This window comes from Anomalospiza imberbis, chromosome 4 (assembly GCF_031753505.1).
Source record: "Anomalospiza imberbis isolate Cuckoo-Finch-1a 21T00152 chromosome 4, ASM3175350v1, whole genome shotgun sequence".
NCBI classification, from domain to species: domain Eukaryota; kingdom Metazoa; phylum Chordata; class Aves; order Passeriformes; family Viduidae; genus Anomalospiza; species Anomalospiza imberbis.
This window is the reverse complement of record NC_089684.1, coordinates 51,882,828-51,907,120: the sequence shown is the minus strand read 5'-3', so window position 1 is coordinate 51,907,120 and position 24,293 is coordinate 51,882,828. Positions and strand designations below refer to the sequence as shown.

The window sequence follows — 24,293 nt, the reverse complement described above, 5'->3', positions numbered from 1 at the left end:
CTCTCGCGAGAGGTGGCAAGCTGCCGGGGCGCATGTGGTAGTGCTGGCTACGGCGGGGTGAGGGGCGCGGGGCCGCGCTGCTCTCTCCTCTCTATTCTCCCTCCTCTCCTCCGCTCCACGCCCCTCCGACTCTCACGGAGCTGTGGCGGAGGGCAGGGGTCAGGCCAAGGGGGAATTCGGGGGTTTTGCGCCCCCTCGGCGCCATTTTGCTTGCCCCGTTCCCACCTCCAGTCTTGGCCCCGCACACTGAGGGCCGAGCCGCTGCCTCCCCTCCGCGTCCCCACGGGCAGCCGGAGCAGAGATGGGGAAGGCGGCGAAGCGGAAGAAAAAGGTGTCAGTGCCCTCCACAGCAAAGGGCTCCGTGAAGTCGGCGATGGCCGTGGTCAAGAGCAACCCCTTTGAGGTGAAAGTCAACAGGCAGAAGTTTGACATTCTGGGGAGGAAGACCAAAAATGATGTGGGGCTGCCGGGTGTCTCACGGTCCAAGGCCATCAAGAAGGTAAGAGGACATCCAAAGCAGGGAGGAAGAATGGCATGTGTTGATGTGGGGAGATGATAAGGCTGGAGCCCTCTCAGGTGAAATAAGCGACCGGCTCTGTTGCGCCCAGGAGGAGCGGCCGGTCACCTCTGAGTGCTCAGGGGGTGATGCAGAGCTCGGGCAATGGCTCCGGCCAGTGCGACCCGCACGGTTCAGCAGTACAGCGCTTCCTTACTGCTTGGTGGGAATGGTTCTCTTCTCGAGTTACCCAGGGCCAGAATACAACGGCACGTGTTGTCGGCGAGTAAGTCCTGGACCAGAGTCAGCGTTCATTATGTTGGTCGGTTCTGGTCATCGCAGGATGTTAAGCTTCTTGATAATGTTGTAACGTTGGTATAATAGTGAAGGATTGAAAGGGCCTTAAGGTCGGGATACAGTGAGAAATGTGTAGCTACAAAGATACTACTGTCGATCTGGAAAACAAATGCAGGTGATTTTTCGTACACAGGCTGAACAGTCGTGTTGTAGAAGTACTTTGGGATGTAGTGATCTGTTCCCTGCTGTCAGCCATACAATTTAAGAGTACATTTTTTATCTTCAACCCTTGTACCACTTTCAAAATGTCTCTTTCTTTCTCTAATGCCATCAGTAGCTACCTGACTAAAATCTGTGATGCATAAGGGAGAGTGTGTCCTACTGGGATTCCATCTGAGATTCCAGCAGCCTGCCTTATTCTTGGGTGAAACACAGGACTTTTTAGTGGTCTGTCACTTCACACAAACCAGCAAAGTTTAAACCTGTGTAGGTTAAGCTAAAGCTGAAAAAAGGGCAATTGGAAAGTATTTCCCTGAGATTCTCTGACATGTTACATACATGCTGTTGTTGAACAGAATTTAAAGCACTTGCTGGAAGGGCAAATGCAGTGAAAACAAAAAGATATTTTATCATGTTATGTGTATTGTGAAAGGTGATGCATTAAGTATTTTTTTTATCAATAGGAGAAGTAATCAAATAATTGAGTACAAAAAAAAGCACAGAAATGCTTTTTGATACCCATGCATTAAGAGGTATTAATGTTCATATACAGTGTCTCAGCTATAGAGACAGTGTATATGAGCATTATACACTAATGTATCATGTACATATTGTACATTATAAATATGTACATATTGTACATTATAAATAGGTATAGTGGTCACTGTAAGAAGTTAATAGAAGGTAGAACTGGCATAATATTAGATGAAACCTGAGTTTTAGTATCATTTCCAGCAGCATATGAAAGTTGTGAATGCTTAGTGAGGCTGAAGAGGTCTAGAGTAGGAAACCCAGCCTTTTCCTTTAGTGCAGCACTTTGGGAGGTTCTGGTGATATGAATGGCACAGTATTTTTCTGTAGGAATTAGTTAATGTGCTTTAAATAAAAATGGATATTTCTTCTGAAATACCACAGTCAACATTTTTTTTTTTTAGAAACTATATATATTTTTTTCAGCATGAAACTATAAATTAGCTTTCAACTTTTGTTACTATTAGTTAAGATTTTAGAAAACTTCATGAATGTTGGACATCACATTTTAGGATTTGGGGTTTTATTTTATAATAAGATATACCAGATATTTGTCATGAATTAGATCACTGGCATTGGAAAGTAAACCTGTCTCCTTACCTGTTCCAAAAGTAGAGCACATAGTAAGTTCCTTGTATAGGTGTGTGGTAAGCTTCTTTTTACTGACTTGATGCTTGACTTCCCCATACTCAACAGGCACGGGGTAGATGTGTGGATCCACTCGAGGCTTTTATGTCTTGGATGAAATGACCAAAAAAAGTTCAGCTGACTTTTGCTGGCTTTTTTTGTTTTCTTTAATATGTTATTCTTAGTTTACTAAGCTTGAGATGTATCAGAATTCTGCAGTATAAATGCACAGGTTTTGTATGTGATAAAATAAAGGTGATATATGGTGTAACAATTTATCTTCACTTGGGTGCTTATAAGAGAACTTAATCTGAATGAAATGTATGAGGTTTCCATCTTTTCTTCATGTTAATTTTTCCTTCTCTTTCGTTGCATTCTGGTAAATTATTATTTATGATATGATGACAATACAAAGATTATTATGTTGACAGAATACTCTGGAGTCTGTTACATTGGCTTTGAAAGTAGTTACTCTCTGTTCTTTTAATTGTATCTCGTTTTTTTTTTTTTTTTCCTTCTAGCGCAATCAAACATTACTGAAAGAATATAAAGAAAGAGAAAAGACAAATGTGTTTAAAGATAAACGTTTTGGTGAATATAACACCAAAATCACTCCCGAGGAAAAGATGATTAGACGATTCACTCTGGAAAGACAGGTAAACAATTAAAAAAAAAAGGAAAAATCAAACAAAAGACAGCCAAAGACAAAACCACAACGCACACTTGAATTTTTAGGTTGGGAGCGCCCCCTTAATAGAGGGTTTTTCAGGGTAATGCTTTATTTTTGATTTTATAGGTTTGGAACCTACAAAAAGGGAATTTTTTTTGTGGAAATAGAATTTTTTTCATTAAATTGTTCTGGTTTTGTCAGACAACTGTTTGAAGCAGAGGTTTCTTTGAGCACTGACATGCAAGAAAGCTAGTTATAAGCAGATTCGTTGATTAGTTGGTTTTCTTTAACTGCTTTGTTTTAGGAGTTAAATTAGGAAAAGGTGGTCACCATCAAGTATATTCAGTAGCTGAGTAGAACTCTGTAACTTGCTGTCATTCTGTACTGTGAGTTGAATGTGTAGTACTATCCTTTCTGCCTCATCATACTCAGTCTACAGAATTAAGCAGTGTAATTTTTATAGGTTGAATTCTGTTTCATTAGCCCTGAAATGCAGTAGTTAAAAATTGATGTTACTGATACACAGATAAAACTTCAGCTGCCCTAGGTTTCCTGGGTTAGTCCATTTGTACATTAGCGTAAGAGACATGACACTCTCTCACTTAAAATGTATTTGAATTAAAATATTGGTCTGACAGTGCTCTTATTCCAGTGTTAAGTTCCAGCAAAACACTGGAATGAGAATCTCCTCAACTAGCACTGAAACTAAAGGCTGTGTTGTTGTTTTGCTGTCTGGGAACTAAAGATCTTCTGATATTTCATTGGTTTGTTTTACTGTTCTTAGCAAAATTATGGCAAGAAGAATATCTATAATCTTAATGAAGATGAGGAATTGACTCACTATGGCCAATCTTTGGCAGAAATTGAAAAACTAAATGATATTGTTGATAGTGACAGTGACACAGAAGAAAGAGGAACACTTTCAGGTAAGAAGTGTCAGCTGGTGTTTCACTGGTAATTTTATTACTGGTAAATGTGTACATCATTTGTTCAGTACTGTCTCTCAGTGAGAGAGAATATCATGTTTTTAGTTGGAATGTTTAAACCAGACTTGATTACTTCTTAGTCACTCACAGACCAGCTCTCTGGATTTTAGCAGGGGTTAAGTGGGACATACTACTGGCAAGCTTCTTTACTCTGTGAGCTTTTCAGCATAAACAGGTACCTCGATTTTGAGTCCTTTGGCCAGAATCTAAAGTGTGAGTTTTCTGGTTGCTTTCTTGCATCTTTGGACCTACCTGTTGGATAAATACAGGGAAAAGACATGATCCTACCTCATACCAAGTATTTATCAGTGTAAATTATGTGTCTGACATACTCTCTTTTGGTATGGCCATTCTCATAGGGGTAGGACTAATGCATGATTAGATCAACAGTTAAAATTGCTTCCATTCTCAAAGAATAAGGAGATACTGTCCCAGCAGCAGCCCTCTTGCAGTCATGTGTGGATTTGGAAGATTCACATCCTGCTTTTTTTCCTAGCTGAATTGACTGCTGCTCACTTTGGAGGGGGTGGAGGCCTCCTTCGTAAAAAAGTATCAAGTGAGCAGCAAGATGAAGAAGATGAAAAACCTAAGTCTAGGAAGGAACTCATCGAAGAGATGATAGCCAAATCTAAACAAGAAAAGGTGAGTTTTTAGCCCTGAAGTATAAATGAGCATGATTAAGAAGCTGTCTTTCTACAGCTACACTACTACACTATTATTCTATTCTACAAATACATTCCTGTATTTGTAGAATAGAATAATAGTGGCATAAGAAAACAAAGGAGGAAGCTGGACTCCTTGGAGAGGAGTCCAAGCTCTTGAATAAAGTCTTAGTTTGTAGGCATTTTAGATATAACTTGTATCTGCCATTGTTTGTATTCCCAAATCTCCCCTTGTGTTCATACCTGCTTTCTGAATGCAACCCTTGTACCATTCAGCATAGCTCTATACTTCTTCCACAAAGAATGTTTGCAGCTTCAAAATGTTAAATATTTGAAATAATTCATTTGTTAAAGACAGCATTTTGGTTTTAAGTTGTAAGTGCTATGTCATGTCCATCTGAACATAACTGCTGCATTGGTTTTGTTTTATTTTTCTAGCAAGAGAGGCAAACTCGGAGAGAAAGTGCCTTAGAACTGACAGAAAAACTTGACAAAGACTGGAAGGAAATCCAAACCCTTATTGCCCGCAAAACCCCAAAGTCAGAGAGGAAGGACAAAGAAGTAGAAAAACCCAAGGTGAGGTTTTGACTAGACTAATTTCCTTGGTTCTAGTAACTTGTAGTTTTGACTTGTAGTGGCTGAACTCTAAGGCCAAGTTATCTCTTCATACAACAAGATGTTTGCTGCTATTCACATTGAAGGAGTGCTACAGTTCTAGAACAGTCTGATTAGTTGGAGGAATATAGGGTTTTGTGTGATTTCTCTGATTTTAATTAGTTATTGATTTTCTTTAGTTATTAAGTGAGAGGGAGATTGCAGACTGAACAACACTTTTGACTACAGCTTATTTGTAGTACAAACAAATTTTCTTGAAGAATTAAAATTGTTGGGAACACTGACATATTTTGAGTGCCTTTGGAGTGTTCCTTTGATAAAACAACTAGTACTTGACAATAGACATTTCCTTGTTGAAATTGGGCTTTGTCCCTTTCAAAAAGGGAATGAAAATAATTTCATTTTGAATAGATATCGTATGGTCTCATGCTTTTTCTATCATTTGCATTCTGTACTTAGAGAAATAAATTTTTAAATGTAATAATAGGCATTCTATTGAGCTTTTTTATTTTTCTTCTAGAAGTGTGTATTTTCTTGCAGAACATCATGAATTTCCATTTCTTGTTTCACAGTAGAATCCAGATTTTATGACATCAGTTAACTAGTTCAGTCTTGCATTAAAACTGATCTCAAAGTACAACAGAAAATATACTGGACCAAAAGTTCATACTTGGGTGTATTGATTTTTGGGTTTGAAGCTCATTGAATCTCAGCATCCCTTTTTTTTTTTTTTTTTCTTTAAGCTAGACTTCTATGTAGTGGAACTAGCAAAGGCTTATCTCATGTGACAGTGTAAAGTGAAATGTAAATTATTAATTTATTAATTCTGGCTGTGTTTTGACGGTTTTTAATGTAATATGTAATCCAGTTATTTTTTTAAGGTACTCTTTTTTTTTCAGTCGTGAGTAACTTAAGTAAGGAAGGGGGAAATTCCAGGAGAGTTTCTCTTCGACTATTCTTACCATTCTTCCTTGTCTTAATTCTGAGTTGAGTGTTTTTGCAGCTTGCTTTGGAAGCAGTCCTTTCCTATTATCTTAAGAGTCTGATTTCTTAGCTGTTAGTCTGGCAGAGGGATGGCTGCAAAGCAGAATAATGAAACTTAAGATAATAAACAATTGCATAAATATTTCTTTAGCCTGATGAATACGATATGATTGTTCGAGAACTTGGATTTGAGATGAAAGCAAAACCTTCAGAAAGGCTGAAGACAGAAGAAGAATTGGCCAAAGAGGAGCAGGCCCGACTCCAGAAGCTCGAGGTATACCATTTATGGCTGCGATTGTTTGGGGCCTGTCTTTTGGGAGTGACTGCTTAAATTCATTCCTTGACCTTAGACTGTAAGTGGCTGTACTAAACTGCAGTTTGTCAGAGGGTGAATTCAGGAAATCTTCTGTTTGTGTTTGTAATCTGATATTAAAACAGCCAAAAAAAAACCCATAGGCCTAGTATGTGACTGTGGAGGTTTATGAAATGAGTCAATCTTCCTTCAATAAAAATGTAACGTTACTTTGATTTGCCTTTAAATGTTTTAAATTATTCAGAGTTGAGAGGTGCTTCTAAGTTAGTGGAGTATCGTGTTGCACAGCAGTTGATTTAATACACTAGGCAAGTCATGTATTGTTTTCTTCGGTTGTTGCAAGAGCCTTTCAGTGGTAGTATGTGCATAGTTTTGCTTTGCAGAGGGATATGAATGTCTTGGGAAATGTTGTATGCTATTTCTGTTACCTGGAGCACTGAGTCTTATGGGAAGATGGAATAATTTGGTAAATGTTTCACTTTTTTCTTTCTTTTTGTTTTAGTATGCTAAGAACACATTTAAGACTGGGAATTCAGTACCTTCAGATTACATCAGAGCAGCTCAGTATCTAATAGCGGAAGAGAGATACATTTTTCTTTTCTACTCTTACTGTCTTAGAGTTTGCTCAGTCTGTATCCCAAAAATCTTGGGATATGGTTTTGGTCACTAGAAGCTTGTTACACACACGCAAAGCAGATAAACACTGCAGAACCCTGAAACACTTTAAAAGCTTTTATTTTCTAGTAATGATGTCCCTTAAGTAAAAGAGAGAAGTTTTAAAATAAGAGAACACAAAGCTTCTGGTTAACCCAGAAGCCTTTTAAATAAGCTAATCCAATTGACTGTGTGTTCTTATCAGACTGTACTCCCTACAAAAAAAAAAAAGGTAATGTCAGCTTTTGCCCGTAATTTCTCAAGTTGCTGGGTTTTTTCTTTTCACCTTGTGTTTTTTCCTTGTGTTTTCCTAGCTGTAGTATTTGAGAGATCTTCAGTTTTGGTGTAGTTCTGTTGATCTAGATGCCTCACATCTGTGTGTGGTATTTCTTGTGAAACACAGGCAGATCGATTGCGTCGAATGCGTGGAATAGATGAAGAGGCAAATAAAAAGAGACCCAGCCACATGTCTGCTGATGATCTAGCTGATGGCTTTATCCTGGATAAAGATGACAGACGTTTATTGTCTTACAAGGTAAGGTTTAAAATTTGAGTTTTCAGAGGTCTTTAAAGAAGATTAGGAAAAACAGTTGGCAAGTGAACTTGTGGAGACATTTAGTTCAACCTCCTGCTCAGAGCACGGTCAGCTATGAAATCACCAGTTTACTCAGATCCAGTCTGTTCTTGGAAAATCTCCAAGAATGGAGGCTGCTCAGAGAGATGTGCACTGACTGCCCTTACTGTGAAGAAGTTTTTTTAATATCCATGCTAAATAAGCCCAGGTCTGCTTCTGCTCACAGAGCAGGTACCCCAGCCCCCAGTAGTCTTGGTGGCTTTCTGCTCATCTTGCTGGAGTTTATCAATACATTTATTATATTTGAAGGCCCAAAACTGGATGCTGTGTTGTGTGGTCTTACAAGCGTCGAGTCTCTTGACTGTATTCTTGCTATTAGAGTAGCCTTCTCTAGCACTGGCCTGCTGGGTTGAAGAGAAGGCTTTTTGGCATTTCTGGTTTGGTTTTTTTTTTTCTAATTTTCACTATATTGATACAGCTTCCACCAAATTTCAATCTCAAGATGAGTAGATTTCTGACATACCTTTTATTAAGGTGGCAGAGCAATGTAACCTTAAAGCTGATGTTACCAGTCCCCCTGACTGTGGTGCACATGTGTGCTGATTCTGTCCTCTCATACACTACTAACAAGGGAACTGCTGTTCTCCTTGAAGGAGACAATACCAATTGGGAATGTGAATTTAAACTGATGATTAGTAAAATCAGGATGGGACCAAATATGTATCTGATATGCTATTTTAACACATAGAAGGAGTATATTTTTATATGAAGAATGTTCCTGTAAGTGATGTTGAAGTCTTTTTTGCTAGTTTTCCTTCTTTGTGTTTTCTTTTATTCCTCATATACTACCTCTTCTTCCAATTTCCTTACAGCCCCTTGAAAATACCCTACTTTTTTATATCTATATGTATGTTCTCTAATATCTTTTATTGGCTGGCACTGCTGGTATTCACTGCCTGGTCAGGTAGCAAGGCTCAAATTCTCTTGATGCATATTTAAGATAGCTTTGCATGGTGATTGTGTTGAGGTATAGCCACTTTATCAGTGTTTTAAACTGGCTTGTTTTCTCTATGGACAGGATGGAAAAATTAATATTGAAAATGAGGAGGAGAAAGAGGAGGAAGGAGAGGAAGAAGAGGAGGAGGAAGGAGAGGAAGATGATGAGAATGAAGAAGAAAGTCAGGAAGAATCTGCAAGTGAAGATGAGGATGGTGCTGCAGATGGTCACTCTGATCTTGAATCTGATCTTGAGAGTGAAGGAGAAGCTGCAGAGAATACAGGAGAGAAGAAACACAAGGCAAATGAAAATGAATCACAGAATGTGGAGAAATTAGAGCCAAAGAGAGAAGCTGCCAAATCAGAGCTTCCCTATACATTTGCTGGTAAGCAAAGGACTAATGCCTTGTTGTCAGGGCAATTGTAACAACCCCTGCCCTGTAGGTCATACATTCATTCGTGAAGTTTTGCTTCATAGTTGTTTTCTACTATTTGAAGAGCAGCCAGTAGCTGCTGTTCTTAGTGAGCAAACCTAATCGTGCTTGGAGAAGTAGGAACCAGATCTGTTTCATCCCAGAGCAGTTTCTGTGCCTCTGACCAGCATCAGAATTGGAAAATAAAAACACGGGAGTAAAATAAAAATACCTATGCCCCTTTCTTAAGGCAACCAGCTTATCCAATTCAGAGTGCTACTGTTATACCTAAGAGAAGCCTGAGCAGTATTCTGTGATCTATAGATACAGTTTCTCTGGTGTTTGGACTGACATTTTTGTCAGAAGATGAAGTTTAATCCCTGTGATGTAACGTTGAGTTATTGTAGAGACACTCAGAGTTTCAGAGTTTGACTGGTCTTGGGTCCATGCCTAGCAGGAAGGAGGAGGCATGTTTCAAGTAGTACACAAAACATTCATTCATATTAAGTACATAATTCATCTAACTATTGTCCTAGTGTAGATTTCTCCAACAAAAGTATCTGTTGCAAGATTAAACAACCTTTCAAACAACTTCCTTAAGTGCTTGTGTTTTTCCATCCAAAGAAGATGACTTACTGCACAAAGCCTTTTGAATTGCATTCAGGATTTGCTTTAACCAGAAAGCAGTTATATTAAAATAACTCAAATAACCACAACTAGTTAGGATGTCTTCTAGCATGTTGACTTCTGTAAAAAGCTAAATATATGCCAGGGTTGTGGGGTTTTTGGGTTTTTTTTTTTTAATAATTTTCTATTTGTGGCCATATTGTTACCTAATGTTCTTCACACAAAAACTAATTAGGTGTGAATTAAACATAAAAGTAACTGTATTGTGGTAAATTTTTGGTTGAATGTGTGTTTAGGTTTAATTCTGCTTTGTGTCAACATAGCTGTGCTGCTCAGCATACATGGTAAATAGAGGATGACTTGAGTTTTAAGCATTAAAAACATTATTTTCTGACTTGTGCTCATAGAAATAATGCTGCATATATGGTAATAGATTATGAGTATTTAAAAGGTAATTATTTAAAACATCTATGGTTTCTTTTTTTCTGAACAATAGCATTTTCAGTTTGGAAATTTATTGTGTATTTGCTTGAATTAAAGATATAAAGTTTGAGATTTTTATGTGGTCAATTTTTGTTTTTATTTTCTAGTTCCTGAGTCCTATGAGACATTTAAGTCTTTATTGGCTGGAAGAACAATAGAACAACAGCTTATTATACTGGAGAGGATTCAGAAATGCAATCATCCAAGCCTTGCAGTGGGAAACAAAGCAAAGTTGGAAGTATGTTTTGTTTTATGTTTAAAATAACTTTTAATTCCAGAGTAAGTTTTAGTAAGTATTTAGGGAGCAGTATAAAATATACATGCTTCTGTGTTGTGAGTAACAGTAGAATTAACATTATAATCTTCATTTTCTAAGTCTGTATCACTGTTTAAGAATATGTACAATGAAGAAAATAATTTTAACTTATTTCTTGCAGAAATTGTTTGGCTTTCTTTTGGAATATATTGGAGAGTTAGCAACTATGGATTTACCAGAGCTCAGAACAATTGACAAATTGGTCCTGTAAGTATTAAATCCTATGGACTTTTGCTCCTTCAGAGTTTAAAGAGAAAAGGTACATAGAGTAAAGCATTTAGCTTGTTTCAAATATCCTATTGAACTTGTTGGCAGCTGGCAACTCTCAGCCTTTTGTTTTAACTTTGTTTCATGTGTTACTTGATCTGTTAATTGTACCAAGAGATTTCCAAAACCTCAATGTATTTTTTGATCTGCAAGATGCTTTTTGTGGGTAGTGGATAAGTAATACCATATATGCATGAAACTCCTGTCCAGATGGTTATTTAGACAGCTGTTACAGGATTTTAAGCTTTGCACTGACACTGTGCAGTTTCTGTTGCAATCTCTGTTTTTTCCATGGGCTTTAGTTCTGCGAATTCACTCGGAGAGCTAGATGGAAATGGAATTAAAGTGCTGCAATAAGCTCATATGGAAGTTCCAACTAAACACTTTGCAGGAAGTTGTCAGTTTGGCATTGTTGTCTCAAATACCTGACAGGCAGTTAGGCTGTGAGGAGAGAGCCAAGTTTGTCTCAGAGGTATACAGCAAAGGACAAGAGTCAGTGGGCAAGGGCTGCAACAAGGGAAATTGCAATTAGATTTAAAGAAAATAATTTTCTCAGAAAAGGTACTGAACGTTAAAATTAGTTTCCCAGAGAAGCTGTGAAGATGGAGAAAACTTAACAAAGCTATGAGCAACCTGATCCAGCTTTGAAGTTAGCCATGCTTTGACCAGGGAGCTGCATCAGAGCATCTCCAAAGGTCCCTTCCGAACAAAATTGGTCTGTGCTTCCTATCTTGACTTTCCAGGATAGGCAGATTTCTTTCAAGAAGTTATTTTTATGTAGTTTTCAGCATATGTTTATTTCATGCTAAAGTCAGTAAGTTTTAAAAAATCTGTTCCATGCAGTATTAGCATTCATTGCTCTGTTGCATTCATCAGGAAGAGCTCTGACCCATTGATACTGTCACACATGGTTTGTACCAAAGAGTAAATATATTCTGATTGTCTTTTAGAACTGGGATATATTAATATCTCTGCAGACAAATTTCACTGAAAATGCTGGGAGACCAAACAGATTCAGGCTTCAGACTGCATATGCCTGTAGGCACTAAGCATAGGCCAGGAGCTGATCTAACTTTGTATTTGGGGTTTTTTTTTTTTTTCTTGTTTGCAGTAATAATTTTGCTAACCACATTGCTGCCTTACATGTTGTTTAATATTGCTTAAGAGTGTTTAGAATAGTGGGCTGTCTAGTGTAAGCCAGCATACTTCACTGAAGTAATATCTACAGTTAGGAGATTCAGAAGGGTATGTCATAACCATAGCAAATTATTTAGGAGTGTATTTTAAAGTTTAAAATTATTTTTCATCTAAGATTTAGAAACCTGCAACTCGGGGATTCTCACAAGGCCTAATGAAAAATACATGTCTCTGTAAACTAAAGTATTACAGTAATAATTTATATTTTAAAAAAGAAACATTTGTTGCAGGCAATTTGTTATTGTTACAATATAGATGAAACACAAGAAATCTTCCTATGGGTGCTTAAAAATGAATTTTTTTATTAACATCAGTGGTGTAACTTGATTATGACTTAAGTTTCTTGTTAATAGGCCATTGTACAATCTTTGCCAGATGTTTCCTGAGTCAGCCAGTGACAGTATCAAGTTTATCCTTGGAGACGCTGCACATGATCTGGAAGAAGTAATTGAAGTCAAAGGCCGTGCAACATTTCCAGGTTTAGACACGGTAACAAATCCATATTGCTGGGATAATCTCTTTGCATTAGCACAGAATGGTAATAAGTGCAAAATTACATCATGTAGTGAATTATTAGCGTCTATGACTTTCTAGGCTTTTCGATATTTTAAATTGCCTTTGTGGAGATAACTTGTAACAAAAACCCCCACAACAACAAAAAAAACCACCCCTAAGAAACAAACAAACAATACACACACACACATTCTTCAGAATAGAAGTGTGACTGTGGAATTAATAAGGGGAAAAGATGTTAAAATTGTCTCTCCAGTCTTCGTAGCAGAACATTGTTTGTTTTTCTGATGAAACTTAACTTCTTCCTAAAACTACCAATTTATGTTATCAGTTACATTGGGACTTCTTTAATTGTGATAAGTACAAATGTTTAAAAAATGTGCTCCATTGTAGTGTGATATCTCTGCAATATCTCTTGGGTTAAAAAAAAACAAAAAACAAAACACCCAACCAAAACAAAACCCAAACAAAAAACAAACTGGGAAAATACTATTATGGCTATAAAAATACAACATTTCTTAGTACTTTATATATGATAATGGCAGAATTAGTGACTTGGAAAGAATTTCTTTCCTTGTTGTATTGGTAATATCCCATTTTCACGTGCCATGCTAAATGTGAACAGATCCCTTTTACAATGTCTAAGTAAATGGCTGTTGGAGAGGAAGGGAGCATAGGAAAATGAGGTTTTTTAAAATTGTAGTAAAGTTTCAAAGACAAACCATAAATCTAATTCAGAGGGAGCTACTTGTTTCTGTCAGCTTGACGAATTGCTGCAGCTTAATGGAATAATTAGACTATTGAAGGAAAATAGACTGAAGCCTTGGTTCTTACAGCTTGGAAGATATATTGAGTTGTTTTCAAGAGTCTTTATTCAGGATATTTGGGTTTTGCAGGAAATGTATTGTCGAGAGCTTTTAACTTTATTTTTAATTTGTCACTCTCATGCTCATAACACTAGTGACACTTCTGGCTTTCATTCCCTTCACTGGACTTTGCCAGGTTGCAGGCCATCATTATCTTTTAAGGTGGCATTATATTACTTTGTATCTCAAAGCACTTGTTTGAATGAATATTCCATAGATTAGCTGTCTTAGTAGGCTTTTCATATGCCTGCTGTTACCTTAGCCTGCAATTCAGAATATTTAGTAACCAAAACACTTAAGGACAGTATTTGTTCACAGTCAAGGAGGAACAGAGAGGAAGCAATGAAACATTACTTCCATCTGCTTTACTGTGCAAATATCCGCTTAAATAATTTTCATAACTACCTTGCAGTTGATGTTTTATTTCCATATTATCTTGACAGGTCACTCAAGTCCCCTTCAATAAAAGTGTACCTAATCACTGCTTAGTTCTTCTGGCTGCAACTGTTTGTTGGTGTGCCAGTGCCTGAGGATTCTTGTCACTTCATTGTCTGTGTTGAGGACTGGTTGAAAGGTGTCACAGGTCCTGTGTGGCCACGTGCTCCTATGTTAGTGGTGTGAGAGTTTGTGACTGTGGTGAGCTGAAGGGGATCAGAGGTTCTCATGGAGTGAATGGGGTTGGAAGGCAGAGTTCCTTCTTAGTTGTTCTTTCAGCTGCCTCAATCAGACCTATAATGGATCTCTCATAATGGATATTCCTTTTTCTCATCTAACTTCAACAGTTGTCTTAATAAATAGATCATGTATCATACCAGATTTCTCAAAATTCTGTATATTGTAGTATTTTTGACTACTGTGTGGTTGCAGTTACTCATCCGAAAGTTACATATGTATAAAGTCAAGATCCTGGGAATAATGTCTTAACTATATTTTGTCTTATTCTGTTTTATGTGCAATCAGCTTATTTATTTGAAAATTGTATCTCTGCTGTTTCCAACTTCTGACTTCTGGCACCCTGTTGTAACACCTGCTTTTATGTACATGAGTCAGCTACTTACTAAGGTATGTCTGTGATGTTGTACCTCAGAATATAACTTGACATATATTATTTCTTCCTCAGACTCCAGATATGTGTGTTATCATTAATGTATATAGTGGAAAAGTATTTGCAAAGGCAGCTTTGTGTTTGGTATAGCCACAGATAGTAATTGGAAGAAAGGGTGAAGAGGAAAACACCCTTGCAGGCTATAGTCCATCTCACAAAGCCATATCGCTTCAATTTTTCAAGCTGTCACAAAATAATTCCTTCCATGGTAAATTACATGGGACTAATAGAACAGACTGAATACAATTTGAAGTCATTCATTAGTGGTTTCTTTTCCATATATTGCATTTCTTCATACTTAAGAGAGGTTATTTACTTAAAAATTGGCAGTATTTTTTTCCTTGAAAATGTTCCTAATGCAGTGCATTGAGTTAAAGTATGTCCCTATTTTTCTATCCTAATATCCTGTTTATATGCTTCAAAAGTCTTGAGCTAATTGCTCAATTGCTGCCAAGTTGCTCAGAGCCTTCTATTTCACTAATTCAATTCTGAAGGATTTATTGTTTGTGGTTTAGCACCTTCTAGTGGCTACTTGAGTTCTGATAAAACTGTTACTCAGTTCTGCAGATATTCTTCAGTTGAGGACCAGGGAAAGCCAGTGTGCTTCTCATCAAAGATCAAAGGCTGTAATTTTAGACTTCAAATGCTTAACATGTAGTTAATAATTCATCTTTTGGGAGATTCTGTATTTGTGATGTATAAACTTTTAATTAGGAATATTCTGTTCTTTTTATTTCTTTTAGTGTCGTATTCTAACATTGCAAGATGTTATTAAAGGGTTATTTATATGCTGTTTGTTCCTGGAATATGTATCTCTCTCCAGAAGATTTGTACCAGAACTCATCAATTTCCTTCTTGGAGTACTTCACATCTCTCTACCCAAAAACCAGGCCCAGGGTGAGTTTGTTTAGAGTAAATGAGTATTTTGTTTAGAGTCCATTTTAGTATTGGGGTTCATATTTTAAATTTTTTAAATTTTAATTTTTTTTAATACAAATATTTCACACTGATTTAATTGTTTTTTAACAAAAGGCCAAAATCATATACAAGTTCAGCCAAACATAACCTTGATTCTTGGGCATCTAGTTCATACTAGATCCTCTCGTGTTGTTGGCAGGAAGGAAAGGACTGAAGTTATTAAAGGAAATGAACTCATGTTGGCCACGGTGCAGTGTTTTTGCAGTGTTGTTGTTCTAAACAGACTGTGTGATTGGACTGTGTTCTGAAATTCCGAGTTCCTAATGGATTCCTGATGAGTACCCTGTAAGCTCACAGCGAGGCAGCAGCTCATGCTGCAGACACCCTTAATCTTCAGCTAATAGCCATATCACCTAAATGAGAGCATATATCAAATAAGCTTCCCTTATTTGACATGGATTTGTAGTAGTGTAATAGAAAGCAGCTATCCCCACAAGCAGGATTAGTAACATAAGTGTGTAAATTTAACAATTTGCACAGACAACAGGGATTAGTGTGATCCCTATGTTAGCAATTTTTTTTTTATTTTGACAATCTCTCTTTAGGTTTTTTTTGTTTTGTTGGGTTTGTTTTTGTTTTTGTTTTTTTTTTTTTTCTTTTATTAGTCTCTGTCTTTAAAGTTGTTCTGGGGCTCTTTTTGTTGACCAGTTCAGTGACAATAATTTACTTTTGAGGAGTTTTGTCAGAACATAGTAACTAATTTATGTGTTACAATCTCTGTCTGGGCACAGCATGCAGGAGGAGACTCTGGGGGCAGGATATTACCAAGTGAAAATTTGAATTATTTGATAAACTCACAAGATATCTGGGATTTAATGAACTACACTCTTTGTATTAGTATACTTATCACTCTTGATAAGATCCTTAAGAGTGTTCTCTAAATAGTCATCAGTCTGGTGAGGAAGGTTTAGCTTCTGTCAGTATTCCAATACTTCAGTAGGCAGCTCCCTTCCTTTCTCTTCAGAACTTTTTTGCCTTTCCATACTTCCTTTTTTTTTTTTTTTTTTTCCCAATTTGAATTTTTGAACTACTACTGATCCCTTTCTCAACAAACCTATCACTGCAGTTTCACCTTTATTATCTAGCATGGCTGTACTCTACAGATCTTTCCCCAGCTGCTTCTCACAGCTTAGCAGTTTCCTCTGAAGTGTGAGCCAAGGTTACACAGCTGGGCTGCATCAGAGCTAAGCCCTGGATTCTCAGAACACCAACAGCTGAACCCTTAGAAGGAGGTGGGAAGAGTGGGTGGGTTACGTAGTACTAAAAGTATTCACTCCTTTGTGTATATTAGGAGTATTTGATCTACAGAGGGTTTTGGTAAAGTTAAAATACAGGATTCTGCAAAATTAGATAAGAAACTTGAAAAATTTTTAGTGGCAATCACTGATCAATTGTTATCTTGTTTAAAATATTTCTTTGTATTTCTGTTAATGATTTTGCACTAGTTAAATTTGCATGGTGCTGGTTTCTGTTAGCAGTGAGGAAAAGCTCAGTAAAAGATACTTAACAGGCCCAGTGTTCTCTTTGAGAACTTTCCAGTCAATGTTGATGTTTTAAAGTTCCCAGGGTATCCAGTTGTGTTTTTAAATATTCATGGTGGAAGTTTTTCTGGTAGTTGTGATGGTTAAGCTATCAACAGAGAATACTTTAAAATAAGCAGACATGCAGCTCTCTGGAATGTTGATGCACCGTCAAACCAAAAAAAATCTTGGGGTTCAATTTTAACATTAAGTGGAGTCAGCAAATAAACTTTTAATGTTTTAATTTTATTATCTTGATCCATCAATTTCTCACATGAGAAAGATATTGGAATACAGCTTCATAAGAGACTGAAATACAATCTGATGTAGAGTAAAAATTATGACCTTAAAAAAGAAAAGCTGTAGGTGGAGGGAGTGGGAAGGCATTGTCATGGTTGATAGCTTTAGCTAATTGAATTGTTAATGAGATCTGCTATCCTCTCACAAGTAAAGCAGATAATAAAACTCACATATCTTAGTTCCTGATCTTGCATAAGCGTGTGTGTCATGATCTCTTACAACTTTGGGTTTCAAATCTTAAAAACCTTTATTTAAATATTCTGGCCTGTCTGTGAAGAGCCATGTACAGGTTGTACAGCATGTAAATAATCTGAACTTAAAGTTTGAAAAAGTTTTGAAGTCAATTCCACTGCAAGCTTGCAGGACATAAGGAAAACAAAGAGGGGGGGAAAAGACCCCCAAGGTCCAGCACAGAGAATTCAAATTTTGTTCCTTAGCCAAGAAATTCCTCAGATGCTTCTTTTATGTCGCTGTATAAGTATTTTCACAGATCAGCTTGTGATCTGTGCATAGGGATTCTTTAGTGTTTTCCATATGCCCTGCTCCAGTATATATTCTGTGTTCCATGCTTCTTCTGTTCTAAAACCCCTCAGATGGAGTAGGAGAGGACTTTACAGTGTGTCTGAGGGCCTCTGCTGTGGGCTCACAGGAGAGGCTCTGTGGCTGCAGCTGTGGGCTCTCCCTGCTCCAGTTCACTGTGCCTCATGACCACCTTCTGGTCAAAGCCTTCTGCTTGTGACCCCGTGGAAAGTCCTGTACCTGCCCTATCCTCTTAAGCATATCCAGTGCTCCATCCTGGACGAAACCTGCAGTTTAACTGTGAATCCTGTTTCCCACAGGGCAAACATGTACCTACATGTCTTAACTTTCCCCATCCACAGAATGAATCAAAAAATTGCTGAATGGTTTGAGTTGGAAGGTACCTCAAAGAGCATCTAATTCTAACCCCCCTGCCATGGGCTGGGATACCTTCACTAGAACAGATTGCTCAAAGCCAACCTGGTCTTGAACACTTCCAGAGCTGGGGCACCCACAGCTTCTCTGGGTAGCCTGTAGTCCAGTGTCTCACCACTCTCATAGTAAAGAGTTTCTTCTTTTTATCCAGTGCAAAATCTACCCTCTGTCAGTTTAAAACTGTTACCCCATATCTTATCGTTACAGTTCCCGATAAAGAGTTCCTCTCCATCTTTCCTGTAGGCCTCATTTAAATACTGGAAGGTTGCTGTAAGGTCTCCTCAGGCCTTATCCTCTCTAGGCTGATCAACCCCAGCTCCCTCAAATGGCAAGTGCTCTGGTCAGTTCATGACCCTCCTCTGGATGCTCTTGAGCCAGTGTCCTTCTCTAGGGACCTCAGAGCTGAACACATTCCTTCAAGTGGGATCTCATGACAGTGGAGTAGAGGAGAAGAATCCCCTCCCTCAACCTGCTGAGCTTTTGTTGCAGCCCAGGATGCACTGGCTTTCTGGGCTGCAGGGGCACATTGTCAGCTTAGAATTCAGGTTTTCATCCACCAATACCCCAAGTTCTCTGCAAAGCTGCTCTTAATCCACTCATATTGCCCAATCTGTATCCATGTTTAGGATTGCTCCAACTCACAGGCAGGACCTCACAGTTTGTCTTACTGAACTTCATGATGTTCACATGGTCCCACCTCTGAAGCCTGTCAGGGTCCCTCTGGATGGCATTCCTTTCCTGTAAAGTATCAAGCACACCACTCACCCTGGTGTCACCTGCAGGCTTGCTGAGGGTGCACTCAATCCCGCTGTCTGTGTCCCCAGCCAAGATGTTCAGTAACACTGGTGCTAGGACAGACCCTCTGACGGGCCCTACTCATAACTGATCTCCATCCGGACATGGAGCCATTGGCCACAGTTGTGGCTGTTACCACCCAGATAATTGCTGATCTACTGAGTCATACACCTGTCAGATTCATGGCTCTCCAGTTGAGAGACAGGATGTTGTTCAGGACAGTCTCAAATGCTTTGTACAAATCCAGGTATATGGTATCAGCTGCTTTTTCCTTACCCATGTAATCCTGTCCTAGAAGGCCACCAAACCTGTCAGGCACAATTTGCCCTTAATGAAGCCACGTTGCCTATCACTGAGCACCTCTGTGTTTTGCATATGTTTTGTCATGGTTTCCAGGAGGAACTGCTCCACAATCTTGCTAGGCATGGAGGTGAGGCTGATCAACTTGTAGCTTCCTTCTCTTCCCATTTTTAGAAATGAGGATTGTTTTTCCCTTTTTCTAGTTACTGGGAACCACAACTTTTCAAATATGAAAGTGGTTTATGAGCTTTATCTTGCCAGCTCCCTCAGGACCCTCAGATGCCTAAGGTCCCAGGGACCTGAGCAGATTCAGGTTCCTTAGTCTCAAGCCAGACCTTCTACAGTGGACAGTACTTGGTTCTCCTAAGAATCCAAGTTCTGCCTTTGGGTTCTGTGACTTGGGCAGTGTGACTAGAGCACTGACCTATGTCCCCATGCTCCAGTGTTTTCCACTGTTTTAGAAAAATTTAATATAGATAGAAGTGTTTTAAAGATAGTACAATTAAAACTGTAAAATGAGTTGGCTGTTTTTCTTCAGAAAACAATGCATAGAAGTAATCTTGTTTAATGACTGTTGTTCTTGGTTTTTTAGGCTATACTGTAGTGCATCCATTTACACCAGTGGGGAAAAATCTAGAATTGCTATTGGTGTGTGATAAGGAGGATCTGAAAAGTTGGGAGAAGCAAAATGTGCCATTGAGTATGGTGACTAGATCAAAGGAAACCAGCAGAACAGAGATAAATCATACCAGGTATGTAAGAAGTGTAGAGCAGAAAAAATACCAGATCATCTGTTGTGTCATGTCAGTGACAGCGCTCTTTAGAAGAAAAAACAAGAGTAATAGATAGTTCTGCTGTGTTCAGTGCACTGACATAAAGATTTGTTGCTGATGGAATTATTTTGGTATTTGCTTAGACAGAAATTTTTAGTCTGAATTAGCAACTATTTCTAGTTGTAACTGGTTCTGCTAAGCAATCTTAATGGATTCTGCTAACAGTCCAAATTTAATTAAGTTGATTTTATTTGACAATCCACTGCAGTTTTTGCATGTGAAATTGTTAATTTTTTGTGTATTAACAGGTTATCATGTCTAGCCCTGTGTTTTGACCTTATTAAAAGATGTGCATCTCTCTATGAATCTTTACCATCATTCCATGAAATAATGCATCCTGTCAGAATACTCCTTACACAACATATGCCAGTAAATGAATATCCTGAAAAAATGCAGGTATGTATTCCTCAGGATTTAAATAATCGATGGGTTTGCTTTATTAATAAATTCTGTGATCTTCATCTGTATCCAAAAAATAGTATAAGCATTAATTTTTTTCAGTCTTCAGGCATTTTGATATTCCTTTGGAAATAACAAAATAACAGAGAATATTTAGAAAATGCATTTATCCATTGTATATGCTGTCTTGCCTATCTAAATGAAGAGAACAGCACTTGGCTTGTAATAATGTAGCATTCCATGAGTGACGTATTTTATAGCAGTAATATGGACATCTGGTTGCTCTCGTGCTTTTGTAGTGCATCTGTAAGACGTTGGTAAAATAAACACATGTACTAAACTGGGCAGGTAAAACTTATAACTGTATAGGTAAAATGAACATAAGTATGCCTGGTCAGTACCTTACTTAGGACAGTTCCTTGTTTTCTAGAAATGAGATTCAGATTTTTAATCTGTCTCTTCTGAATGTAGCAAAATCATCTCCTTTTCAAAGAAGCATCATAAAACGTCCTTGGAGAACAAAGTTTTATTACTTAGGTGAAGTCAGATGACCTATGTTTTTTGCCATCAAAAAAAAAAAAAACCCAAAAAACCAGTCATTCTTCAAATTACCATGAAAGGAAGAGTCTGATTTAAACTGCCTTTAGTCTTGCTGTTTCTTCTGTTAGGTGAAACTTACCAGCAGGAAGACCTTTCTTATTTTTAATTATACTATTTTAATAGACTTTCAAAAGCTTTTAAGAATTAGCCAGCTTGGGATTACAATGTGTCAGTGTTAGCAGTGTCTAAATGAGTAGTTGTGACTTAACCCAGGAAAAAAATACATGGGGAGAGCATTACTGTTGATTCAGTTTACAGTAGCTTTTGATTTATTGTGGCTTTGATATGCTTTTGCAATTGTAATTTGTTCTGCATTTTCAGGAATGGTATCACAGTGCTCTGAAAGAGCTGGAGAACAAAGTAAAACACTATACCCCACTGATATGTGAGAAAAAGAAGCCAGTGCCATTGAAACAGTATACTCCTAAAATTGTGAAAGTGTAAGTAAAGAACACTGGATGCAAAGGAAAGGTGCATTTAAACCTTAAGATTTTTGGCAAGCTAGAATGGATTTGGAAAGCAGAGCACAAAGCAGAACTGTTTTTCTGCTAGATTTTGTGTGTAATTCACAAGAGGCCATCTACTTGTGTGGTAGGGAGGGGAAAAAAAAGGGAAGGAATTTTAAGAGTAAATATTATCTTGTAGAAAAAATAGCTCTGAAAGTCAACTCTTGCCCATATAATGAATTATTGTAAATTAACAAATTTCAGGATGATTAGATGATTGTTATCTGGTCAGGTGCTTTACTAAATGCTCTGTCAAGCACTCAAGTCAGAAGAGCAAGAGTGAGTGGTTCATACGTATGTGAAATATATGATTGTAAAAGATGGATGGTGAAAAATACTAATTTACTTTTATTTATTCTAATAATTGAAGAGGACAGCTTTGCTCTGCCATACACACTTATCCCCAAGTAATTGATCAAACTTCTGTAAAATGCATCTGCTGAGAAGGTCTGCAGAAATTTAAGATGTATAGGGAGGTTCCATCTTTCTCCAGATGTCTTCCATTCTTCTAGTCTAGATTTTTTTTAGTCTGTTCAAAGTGCAGGCAGCATATGCGGAATCGAAGTGTGGTCATTGGCATGACGATGAAGTGCAGTTAGAAGGTCTGGTGAGTGTTTTTCTAGTATGTTCTTTGGGCAGCTTCTTATTTTGCAACTTACTCGTATAATATGCAGGAATTAAAATTCTGAGTTAGTTTTCATATAAAACCTCTCCTTATAAATCTGAAAAAGTAGTGGGTTTAAGGTGTTCTGTGCTTACACATTCATTCCTATTTCAGCTTGGAGTTTGGAAGAAAGCAGGCAGGCAGCAAGAAGGAGCAAGAAAGGAAGCAGTTGATCCAGAGACATAAACGGGAACTTAAAGGAGCCATTCGTGAGATTCGGAAAGATAACCAATACCTGGCTAGAATGCAACTGTCAGAAATCATGGAGAGGTAACATAGCCTTTGTTTCAGCACCCCTTTGGGGGTTGTTCTACTGTGTGTTCATTTCTTCACTGTGTGCCAAGACTGACATAAATGATCAACCATACTAAATTTAGATAAAATGGGACAATTTGATGAAAAGCAAACATTTTCAATAGAGATCACTTAAAATGTTTTCAACTTTGTGGTTTCATTTCTCTAGTTTAAGAGGATGCAAAATGTTTTTATTTAAATGGTGTGTTGATGAAATTTAAGAATTGTAGGGCTTTTTATGAATTAATAATTATTCTCTAAGTATACTTATTTTCTCTAATATAATCTTTCTGAAATATTTTATATGTTGATTGTTTGTTTTACAGAGATGCAGCCAGAAAAAGAAAAGTGAAAGAGCTTCTTGGTAGCCTTGCTACACAGGAAGGTGAATGGAAAGCAATGAAAAGGAAAAAATGGAAGAATTAATTTGGACTATCTACAGCAGGAAGCTTACTGCCATATAAAACACCCCAATCATGGCTTTTCAACAGATTTTAATTGCATTTTTGGATGCATTCCTTTTGAGGAGAAAACATCATTGGATCTGTTTGAAAAAATGAACCTGCATATTAGGAAAGTCCACAACTTTTCATAAGGAAAATAAAAACAACACTTTTGTACGTAGCATTCTTCTGTTTTATTTTAATGAGAACATTTGGATGAATAATCAGAATTCTAAGTCTAAAACCTGATCACACACACACAAAATTCTACATCAGAAACCTTCTGTTACTTTTCTGTAACAGAAAAGTTCCCACTTCCCACTAGTGAGGAGGGTCCATTTCAGGGCCAGTTCTCTTCAACAGCTTCATCAACGACTTGGACACAGGACTCACAGCCACACTGAATCGTTTTGCTGAAGACACTGAAATGGGAGGAGCTGCTGACTCCCTCAGAGGCAGAGAGGCCCTGCAGGGGGATTTTGACATTCACCAACTATGTGAGGTTCAACGAGGGAAAGTGCTGGATTCTGCACCTGGGATGGAGCAGCCCTGGGTGTACGGACAGACTGGGGAATGAGGGGCTGGAGGGCAGTGCCAGGGAAAGGTTCTGGGGGTTCTGGTCAGTGGAAAGTTGAACCTGAGCCAGCAGTGCCCTGGCAGCCAGGAGGGACATCCCTGTCCTGGGGCAGCAGGCCCAGCATGGCCAGCCGGGCAAGGGAGGGAGTGCTCTGCTCTGCTCGGGGCTGGGGCGGCCTCACCTCGAGTGCAGGATGTAAAAGGTACAAGAGAGTGCCCAAAGGAGGGCAACAGAAGTGGTGAAGGACCTTGAGGGAAAGTTGTGTGAGGAGTGGCTGAGGGCACTTGGTTTTTTCAGCCTGGAGAAGAGGAGAACGAGGAGAGACCCCACTGCAGTTACATCTTCCTTGTGAGGGGAAGGGGAGGAGCAGACGCTTCTTCTCTTCAGACAACACTCTTCTCTGGTGATGTGACAGGAGTCAAGGAATGGCCTGAAGTTGTGTCAGGGGTAGTTTGGTTTGGATATTAGGAAAAGGTTCATCTGAAACATCTCCTCTGGGAAGTGGTCACAGCACCAAGCCTGACAGAGTTCAAGAAATTCTCAGGCACGTGGTATGACTCTGGGGGATGGTCCTGGTGGGACATTCTGTGATCTTTTTTTAATGTTGAATAGTTGCAGGCAGCTCTCATAATGATAGTATAATTTAAACAGTACCATTTTAATTAGTCTGTAGCATCAGGACATGCTAAATTGTGTATTGAGTAATGGTATCAACTCTT

General features: G+C 38.2%; 1 protein-coding gene across 1 annotated transcript; it reads left to right on the top strand.

The window, feature by feature from the left end:
• Positions 1-51: 51 nt before the first annotated feature.
• NOP14 (NOP14 nucleolar protein) lies at positions 52-23,178 on the top strand. The gene is made up of 18 exons (XM_068188546.1): positions 52-499; positions 2,692-2,826; positions 3,625-3,766; positions 4,323-4,468; positions 4,927-5,064; positions 6,239-6,361; positions 7,458-7,589; positions 8,707-9,010; positions 10,255-10,385; positions 10,585-10,670; positions 12,281-12,416; positions 14,267-14,368; positions 15,155-15,308; positions 19,851-20,010; positions 20,340-20,487; positions 21,412-21,530; positions 22,375-22,530; positions 22,881-23,178. The coding sequence occupies exons 1-18, from the start codon at positions 302-304 to the stop codon at positions 22,978-22,980; spliced, it is 2,610 nt and encodes an 869-aa protein (XP_068044647.1). The 5' UTR covers positions 52-301; the 3' UTR covers positions 22,981-23,178.
• The last annotated feature ends 1,115 nt before the right edge of the window (positions 23,179-24,293 follow it).

Bases quoted from the DNA above. Each gene is read 5' to 3' on its own strand.
- NOP14 (XM_068188546.1), top strand. From the start codon at position 302: ATGGGGAAGGCGGCGAAGCGGAAGAAAAAGGTGTCAGTGCCCTCCACA. The intron at 15,309-19,850 runs GTGAGTTTGTTT...TTGGTTTTTTAG, and splicing joins ACCCAAAAACCAGGCCCAGG to GCTATACTGTAGTGCATCCA. The intron at 20,488-21,411 runs GTATGTATTCCT...CTGCATTTTCAG, and splicing joins AATATCCTGAAAAAATGCAG to GAATGGTATCACAGTGCTCT.